Source organism: Oncorhynchus kisutch, unplaced genomic scaffold, assembly GCF_002021735.2.
Source record: "Oncorhynchus kisutch isolate 150728-3 unplaced genomic scaffold, Okis_V2 Okis07a-Okis12b_hom, whole genome shotgun sequence".
In the NCBI taxonomy this organism is placed as follows: domain Eukaryota; kingdom Metazoa; phylum Chordata; class Actinopteri; order Salmoniformes; family Salmonidae; genus Oncorhynchus; species Oncorhynchus kisutch.
The window spans coordinates 14,539,152-14,548,990 of record NW_022261984.1 but is presented as its reverse complement, the minus strand read 5'-3'; the positions used below and the strand labels follow the sequence as shown (position 1 = coordinate 14,548,990).

General features: G+C 44.2%; 1 protein-coding gene and 1 pseudogene across 1 annotated transcript in view; both read left to right on the top strand.

The window, feature by feature from the left end:
* LOC109887056 (ubiquitin-like modifier-activating enzyme 6) overlaps nt 1-4,339 on the top strand; it is a 62,204-nt gene extending 57,865 nt beyond the window's left edge. The window contains exons 31-32 of the mRNA XM_031814609.1: nt 1,437-1,618; nt 2,285-4,339. Of these exons, the coding sequence (XP_031670469.1) occupies nt 1,437-1,618; nt 2,285-2,432 (330 nt within the window). The 3' untranslated portion in view covers nt 2,433-4,339. The remainder of the gene's footprint in view (nt 1-1,436; nt 1,619-2,284) is intronic.
* A 3,212-nt stretch (nt 4,340-7,551) lies between these two features.
* LOC116360150 (tyrosine-protein phosphatase non-receptor type 9-like) overlaps nt 7,552-9,839 on the top strand; it is a 48,255-nt pseudogene continuing 45,967 nt past the window's right edge.

Genomic DNA, 9,839 nt, shown 5'->3' with positions numbered 1-9,839 from the left:
CTACCATGCTGTTGACTGTTGTATTATGGGATAGATCCTACCATGGTGTTGACTGTGTTGTATTACAGGTGAATTATGGGATAGATCCTACCATGGTGTTGACTCTGTTGTATTATGGGATAGATCCTACCATGGTGTTGACTGTGTTGTATTACAGGTGAATTATGGGATATATCCTACCATGGTGTTGACTGTGTGGTATTATGGGATAGATCCTACCATGGTGTTGTCTGTGTTGTATTATGGGATATATCCTACCATCAAATCAAATCAAATGTATTTATATAGCCCTTCGTACATCAGCTGATATCTCAAAGTGCTGTACAGAAACCCAGCCTAAAACCCCAAACAGCAAGCAATGCAGGTGTAGAAGCACGGTGGCTAGGAAAAACTCCCTAGAAAGGCCAATACCTAGGAAGAAACCTAGAGAGGAACCAGGCTATGTGGGGTGGCCAGTCCTCTTCTGGCTGTGCCGGGTGGAGATTATAACAGAACATGGCCAAGATGTTCAAATGTTCATAAATGACCAGCATGGTCGAATAATAATAAGGCAGAACAGTTGAAACTGGAGCAGCAGCACAGTCAGGTGGAAGTTGAAACTGGAGCAGCAGCACGGCCAGGTGGACTGGGGACAGCAAGGAGTCATCATGTCAGATAGTCCTGGGGCATGGTCCTAGGGCTCAGGTCAGTTGAAACTGGAACAGCAGCATGGCCAGGTGGACTGGGGACAGCAAGGAGTCATCATGTCAGGTAGTCCTGGGGCATGGTCCTAGGGCTCAGGTCAGTTGAAACTGGAACAGCAGCATGGCCAGGTGGACTGGGACAGCAAGGAGTCATCATGTAAGGTAGTCCTGGGGCATGGTCCTAGGGCTCAGGTCCTCCGAGAGAGAGAGAGAAAGAAAGAGAGAAGGAGAGAATTAGAGAACGCACACTTAGATTCACACAGGACACCGAATAGGACAGGAGAAGTACTCCAGATATAACAAACTGACCCCAGCCCCCCGACACATAAACTACTGCAGCATAAATACTGGAGGCTGAGACAGGAGGGGTCAGGAGACACTGTGGCTCCGTCCGAGGACACCCCCGGACAGGGCCAAACAGGAAGGATATAACCCCACCCACTTTGCCAAAGCACAGCCCCCACACCACCATGGTGTTGACTGTGTTGTATTATGGGATAGATCCTACCATGGTGTTGACTGTGTTATATAATGGGATAGATCCTACCATGGTGTTGACTGTGTTGTATTATGGGATGGAACCTACCATGGTGTTGCCTGTGTTGTATTACAGGTGGATTATGGATAGAACCTACCATGGTGTTGACTGTGTTGTATTATGGGATAGATCCTGCCATGGTGTTGACTGTTGTGTATTACAGGTGCATTATGGGATAGAACCTACCATGGTGTTGACTGTGTTGTATTATGGGATGGAACCTACCATGGTGTTGCCTGTGTTGTATTACAGGTGCATTATGGGATAGAACCTACCATGGTGTTGACTGTGTTGTATTACAGGTGCATTATGGGATAGAACCTACCATGGTTGTCCATGGAGTGAAGATGCTCTATGTTCCTGTGATGCCAGGACACAACAAGAGACTGAAACTAACGTAAGCACACACACACACACACACACACACACACACACACACACACACACACACACACACACACACACACACACACACACACACACACACTGTGTCCTCCTGAATCACTGTGAATCTTAGTCTCTCATTCTCCCTCCCGCTTTCCCTCTCCTCCACATATCCCTCCCTCTATCCCCCCCTCTCCTCCTCTCTCTCCTCCCTCCCCCCTCTCCTCCACCTCCTCTCTCCCCCCTCTCTCTATCTCCCCCACCCCCCTCTCCTCCCTCCCCACCTCTACTCCCTCTCCTCCCTCAAACCCCTCTCCTCCCTCCCCCTCTCCTCCCTCTCCCTCCCCCTCTCCTCCCTCTCCTCCACCTCCCCCCTCTCCTCCACCTCCCTCCCTCTCCCCCCTCTCCTCCACCTCCCTCCTCTCCCCCTCTCCTCCACCTCCCTCCTCTCCCCCCTCTCCTCCACCTCCCTCCTCTCCCCCCCTCTCTCTATCCCCCCCTCTCCCTCTCCCCACCCCCCCTCTCTCCCTCCTCACCTCTACTCCCTCTCCTCCCTCCCCCCCCTCCCCCCCACTCCTCCCTCTCCCTCCCCCTCTCCTCTCTCCCCCCTCTCCTCCCTCACCCTCCCCTCTCCCTCCACCCTCTCCTCCCTCTCCTCCCTCCCCCCCTCCTCTCCCAGGATGCAGAAGTTGATCAAACCGTCTGTAGACCGTCGCTATGTTGACCTGACCGTGTCCTTCGCTCCAGAGTCAGATGGTGATGAGGACCTTCCTGGACCCCCCGTTAGGTACTACTTCAGCCCCGACGGAGACGCTCACACCGCCTGACACGCCCGGACCATAACATCCCTGACGCCCCACCAAATATAACCACCCCTCAGTCCCCTCAAACTAACCCTCTGTACCTGCAAAACCCTAGTTGACAACAGTGGTGCTTCTTGAACAGGGGTGGATTCTAGAACAGGGGTGGATTCTAGAACAGGGGTGGATTCTAGAACAGGGGTGGATTCTAGAACGGGGATGGATCTAGTGTTGATTCTAGAATATATCTTGATTCTAGGACAGATGGTGATTCTAGGACAGATGGTGATTCTAGAACAGATGTTGATTCTAGAACAGGTGGTGATTCTAGAACAGATGGTGATTCTAGAACAGATGGTGATTCTAGAACAGATGGTGATTCTAGAACAGATGGTGATTCTAGAACAGATGGTGATTCTAGAACAGGGCTGGCCCCATGTACCATTATTAGAGGTAGAACGAGGGCTGTAGATGGATATAACCTGGTCTGATGAGTTCTCTTTCTACCTCTATGAGAAGAGGGAACCACTTGGCTGTGTACATAGTAGTCCCTCTTTGTTTCTACTCTGGTTTAAAGCACCGTTCCGACTGGTGTTTTCTACTCTGGTTTAAAACACAGCTCAGACTGGTGTTTTCTACTCTGGTTTAAAACACAGCTCTGACTGGTGTTTTCTACTCTGGTTTAAAACACAGCTCTGACTGGTGTTTTCTACTCTGGTTTAAAACACAGCTCTGACTGGCGTTTTCTACTCTGGTTTAAAGCACAGCTCTGACTGGTGTTTTCTACTCTGGTTTAAAGTACAGCTCTGACTGGTGTTTTCTACTCTGGTTTAAAACACAGCTCTGACTGGTTGTTTTCTACTCTGGTTTAAAACACAGCTCTGACTGGTGTTTTCTACTCTGGTTTAAAGCACAGCTCTGACTGGTGTTTTCTACTCTGGTTTAAAGCACCGTTCCGACTGGTGTTTTCTACTCTGGTTTAAAGCACAGCTCTGACTGGTGTTTTCTACTCTGGTTTAAAGCGCAGCTCTGACTGGTGTTTTCTACTCTGGTTTAAAGCACAGCTCTGACTGGTGTTTTCATACTCTGGTTTAAAGCGCAGCTCTGACTGGTGTTTTCTACTCTGGTTTAAAGCACAGCTCTGACTGGTGTTTCTACTCTGGTTTAAAGCACAGCTCTGACTGGTGTTTTCCTACTCTGGTTTAAAGCACAGCTCTGACTGGTGTTTTCTACTCTGGTTTAAAACACAGCTCTGACTGGTGTTTCTACTCTGGTTTAAATCACAGCTCTGACTGGTGTTTTCTACTCTGGTTTAAAGTACAGCTCTGACTGGTGTTTTCTACTCTGGTTTAAAACACAGCTCTGACTGGTGTTTCTGCTCTGGTTTAAAGCACAGCTCTGACTGGTGTTTTCTACTCTGGTTTAAAGCACAGCTCTGACTGGTGTTTTCTACTCTGGTTTAAAACACAGCTCTGACTGGTGTTTTCTACTCTGGTTTAAAGTACAGCTCTGACTGGTGTTTTCTACTCTGGTTTAAAACACAGCTCTGACTGGTGTTTTCTACTCTGGTTTAAAGCACAGCTCTGACTGGTGTTTTCTACTCTGGTTTAAAGCACCGTTCCGACTGGTGTTTTCTACTCTGGTTTAAAGCACAGCTCTGACTGGTGTTTTCTACTCTGGTTTAAAGCACAGCTCTGACTGGTGTTTTCTACTCTGGTTAAAGCGCAGCTCTGACTGGTGTTTTCTACTCTGGTTTAAAGCACAGCTCTGACTGGTGTTTTCTACTCTGGTTTAAAGCACAGCTCTGACTGGTGTTTTCTACTCTGGTTTAAAGCACAGCTCAGACTGGTATGCACATACCTTAACTAACAACCTTGTGTGTTTGTCACGATGATGATAAGAATAAAACGACCGTGTTTACACACCCATACATACACACTTTCCGTGGTTTTCATGAGAGAGAGAGAGAGAGAGAGAGAGAGCGAGCTTGGGTTTTACGATCCCTATTTAGACTTGGTATAATAAATATGATGATTCCTACTAACCCATGCCTCCACCAATCAAAGGCTTTTGGGGTTTTGAGAGAAGCGGTGAACGAGTGAACGAGATATTATTGGGACGCCCCCTATATGCTCTCCTCAGTCAGCAGCCACGTCAGCAAAAGAGATGATAACAGGTTAGTCTGTTGTTGAAGATGGGAGGGACAGAGATGATAACAGGTTAGTCTGTTGTTGAAGATGGGAGGGACAGAGATGATAACAGGTTAGTCTGTTGTTGAAGATGGGAGGGACAGAGATGATAACAGGTTGGTCTGTTGTTGAAGATGGGAGGGACAGAGATGATAACAGGTTAGTCTGTTGTTGAAGATGGGAGGGGACAGAGATGATAACAGGTTGGTCTGTTGTTGAAGATGGGAGGGACAGAGATGATAACAGGTTGGTCTGTTGTTGAAGATGGGAGGGACAGAGATGATAACAGGTTAGTCTGTTGTTGAAGATGGGAGGGGACAGAGATGATAACAGGTTGGTCTGTTGTTGAAGATGGGAGGGACAGAGATGATAACAGGTTAGTCTGTTGTTGAAGATGGGAGAGACAGAGATGATACCAGGTTAGTCTGTTGTTGAAGATGGGAGGGACAGAGATGATACCAGGTTAGTCTGTTGTTGAAGATGGGAGGGACAGAGATGATAACAGGTTAGTCTGTTGTTGAAGATGGGAGGGACAGAGATGATAACAGGTTAGTCTGTTGTTGAAGATGGGAGGGACAGAGATGATAACAGGTTGGTCTGTTGTTGAAGATGGGAGGGACAGAGATGATAACAGGTTGGTCTGTTGTTGAAGATGGGAGGGACAGAGATGATAACAGGTTAGTCTGTTGTTGAAGATGGGAGAGACAGAGATGATACCAGGTTAGTCTGTTGTTGAAGATGGCAGGGACAGAGATGATAACAGGTTGGTCTGTTGTTGAAGATGGGAGGGACAGAGATGATAACAGGTTAGTCTGTTGTTGAAGATGGGAGGAACAGAGATGATAACAGGTTAGTCTGTTGTTGAAAATGGGAGGGACAGAGATGATAACAGGTTAGTCTGTTGTTGAAGATGGGAGGGACAGAGATGATACCAGGTTAGTCTGTTGTTGAAGATGGCAGGGACAGAGATGATAACAGGTTAGTCTGTTGTTGAAGATGGGAGGGACAGAGATGATAACAGGTTAGTCTGTTGTTGAAGATGGGAGGGACAGAGATGATACCAGGTTAGTCTGTTGTTGAAGATGGGAGGGACAGAGATGATAACAGGTTAGTCTGTTGTTGAAGATGGGAGGGACAGAGATGATACCAGGTTAGTCTGTTGTTGAAGATGGCAGGGACAGAGATGATAACAGGTTAGTCTGTTGTTGAAGATGGGAGGGGACAGAGATGATAACAGGTTAGTCTGTTGTTGAAGATGGGAGGGACAGAGATGATACCAGGTTAGTCTGTTGTTGAAGATGGGAGGGACAGAGATGATAACAGGTTAGTCTGTTGTTGAAGATGGGAGGGACAGAGATGATAACAGGTTGGTCTGTTGTTGAAGATGGGAGGGACAGAGATGATACCAGGTTAGTCTGTTGTTGAAGATGGCAGGGACAGAGATGATAACAGGTTAGTCTGTTGTTGAAGATGGGAGGGACAGAGATGATAACAGGTTAGTCTGTTGTTGAAGATGGAGGGACAGAGATGATACCAGGTTAGTCTGTTGTTGAAGATGGGAGGGACAGAGATGATAACAGGTTAGTCTGTTGTTGAAGATGGGAGGGACAGAGATGATAACAGGTTGGTCTGTTGTTGAAGATGGGAGGGACAGAGATGATACCAGGTTAGTCTGTTGTTGAAGATGGCAGGGACAGAGATGATAACAGGTTAGTCTGTTGTTGAAGATGGCAGGGACAGAGATGATATCTGCTTCTGCATTATGAATACAGTCCCTGATAGTCACCATCTATCATTCTCTGGTCACTAGAAGTTCACTATATAAGGAATAGGACTCTGGTCTAAAGTAGTGCACTATATAGGGAATAGGGCTCTGGTCACTAGTAGTTCACTATATAGGGTACCATTTGGGACCCTGATCCTGTAGTTTGCACCCAGAAGAAGTGATGTCAGAGAGAAAGTGGGCCTGTGTCCCAAATGAGACTGATCTGTCCCTGCTGTTCCCTACCTTGTATTTACATGTATCTCTCTATTAAACCCTGTGACGTGGGCTTGTGTCCCAAATTACACCCTATTGCCTATATACTGCACTCCTGTAATAGGGATTAGGGTGCCGCTGAGACGCTCCGTCGCCAACTGTCTTGCACAGGTAATATCTATCAGGATTTCCTTGATAATGAACGTCAAAAGCATAACATGTAAAAAAAAATATTTAAAAAATAAACATGATATTATGTAAATTGTTGTGTCAAGTGATGGCTCAATAAAAATCGTTTTCAGGATGTTTTGTAACTGAACTGTTGCCTGTCTATTTTATTTTTCATGACAGAGAGAGATTCACGTATGGAAAATAACATCACAAACATGGATATACATTCATTAAACTAAACCTTGGTATGCTTTTCCACCATGTGTTGTGTCACCTAATATTTTAATAAAGAATGGTGCAGAATTTATCAAATCATCATCTCCATTAAAAGTGTACACTAACGTTCGACTTTTAGTAGAATGAGCCCTTTGGCGACCCGTAGTCTCCTCCCGTGGTCCATGTTATTCGGGCTCCTTGGGACGTCCCGTCCCCCCCTAATTGAAGTTAAAATGTAAGTTTAGGTAAAGGTTATAGTTCAAGTTTGGGGGTTTTTAAAGTTAGGTTTTTGGGAAAGGATTCTGTTTAGCACTAACCCTCCTCCCGTCTGGTCATCATTAGTTACCAGAGCCACAAAGTCATAATTATGACTAAACCACGCCCATTTCTACAGTTTCTCTTTTTAAAATCTGACTTTAAACCTAACATTAACCACACTGTTATCCTTCTCCTTAACCCTAACCCTTAAATTATTACCTAAAAGCTTTTTTTTTTCATACATTTATTAAAAATATTTTAAAAAATCGATATTTGTATCGTATTTTTACTTTGTGTCTGTGGTAACTAGTGTGTCTGTGGTAACTAGTGACAACCGCGCCCCCGCCGCTGCACTCGGTCTTCTGCGTTGTGAACGAGCACGTCGAAACGACGTTGACGTGAGGCTTCAAGATGGCGGAAGCCTTGACGAGTCAGGAGGAACTGGTAAGGACTTGGGTTTTTTAACCATAGTGCTCTTGATTTCATCCCCCCAAAAACATTTCTGTTAATAGTAAACCCAAATATCTAGTTAGGTTGTAAGGGTCAACGTTGTCCTTGGTGAGGATACTGTCTCGTAAATATCCTTGGTCCCGTTACATATATTATGACAGCCGCTAGCATGCTACTATTAGCTAGCTGGTTGACACTGTCGTCTGGATGCGTTGGCTGACATAGTTACATCTCACTGGTTAGATTTCATATTTTGTTACCCACATTATTTATTTTGTTGAATAACTTATTGAACACAGATGGCTACCTAGCGATAGCTACACGTTAGGCCAGGGAGGAAGACCCGTGTTGACACACGTCCTCTTTGGCTTCCTACCTAGGTAACTATAGTAAGAGTAACATGGACATGTTCTGCTTCATTTGAGCCTTAATACGACTTCCTTTCAGATGTAAAACATGCCAGTACAAGGTTGCTTTTTATACGTCCAGTGACATGTTTGCTTTCTGAGTACTGTTTGGTCTCAGTCATAGTTAAATGTGCCTGATAACTATCTATTTTTCGACAGTCGGTTCACAGAATTTGCTCTCAGGTTCCTAGTAAAACGTTTGTTTTCGTCGTTCAACTGGCTGGCTAGATTGCTGGTTAACGTTAAACAACCCGAAAGAGCCGCTATCAGATCTAAAATAGTCGATGCTAGACCACACTGCCATAGTACATGTTTTATTGAATTAAACTACATTGGCAACAGTAGACGAGTAGCTTATGGCCCGAAGCTAGTAGTAGCTACGACTTGCTCGGTCCTCTCATCTCTTAGTTAGTTATTTTAATGCAACTACTCAAGCTAACGAGCAACACGCATTATGTGCTTATATGAATCATGTTACCACTTATTAACGTGCTTTTGTAACGGGAGTTAACATTTTTTTAGGGACATTTCTATGTTACTCCTTTGCCAAAATTGGGGGTGTTGGAAGGAGTTGGTACAATCCGTTGTCAAGTGTCGGGGAAACGGATGTTTTTTTTGTTGAATATCCGCGACGTCACTGGATATAGTTGGAAGTTTAAAGTTCACCCAGATCAAGCACATGACGTAGGGCTGTGTGCACGAGAGGTCGACCGATTATGATTTTTCGATACCGGCTATTGGAGGACCAAAAAAAAAGCCGACAAAATCGGCTGGTTTATATGTATATGTGTATGTGTAAAAATGACAATTACAACAATACCGAATGAACACTTTTTTATTTGAACCTAATATAATACATTACATATATTTAGTCTCAAATAAATAATGAAACATGTTCAATTTGGTTTAAATAATGCAAAAAACGCAGTGTTGGAGAAGAAAGTAAAAGTGCAATATGTGCACAATATATATATTTTTTAAAGCTAACGTTTTAAGTTCCTTGCTCAGGACATGAGCACAGCTGGGGGTTCCTTTTAACATGAATCTTCAATATTCCCAGGTAAGAAGTTTTAGGTTGTAGTTATTATAGGAATTATGACTCGTCGACTATCTCTCTCTATACCATTTGTATTTCATATACCTTTGTATACCTTTGACTATTGGATGTTCTTATAGGCACTTTAGTATCGCCAGTCTAATCTCAAGAGTTGATAGGCTTGAAGTCATAAACAGTGTCAAGCATTGCTAAGAGCTGCTGGCAAACAGAGTAAAGGGCTGTTTGAATGAATGCTTACGAGCCTGCTGCTGCCTACCAACGCTCAGTCAGACTGCTCTATCAAATATCAAATCATAGACTTAATTATAATATAATAAACACAGAAATACGAGCCATTGGTCATTTAATATGGTCAAATCCGGAAATTATAATTTCGAAAACAAAATGTTTATTCCTTCCGTGAAATACGGTACCGTTCCATATTTTATCAAATGGGTGGTGTCCTTAAGTCTAAATATTGCTGTTCCATTGCACAACATTCAATGTTATGTCATAATTGTGTACAATTCTGGCAAATTAGTTTGCAAAGAGCCAGGCGTCCCTAACTGTTGCATATACCCTGACTCTGTGTGCAATGACGCAAGAGAAGTGACACAATTTATACTTCTGTGTATCAATTTTAATAAAATGCATTAATGTTTTTGGTTAGTTTTTTTTTTTATTTATTTAACTAGTCAAGTTAAGAACAAATTCTTATTTTCAATGATG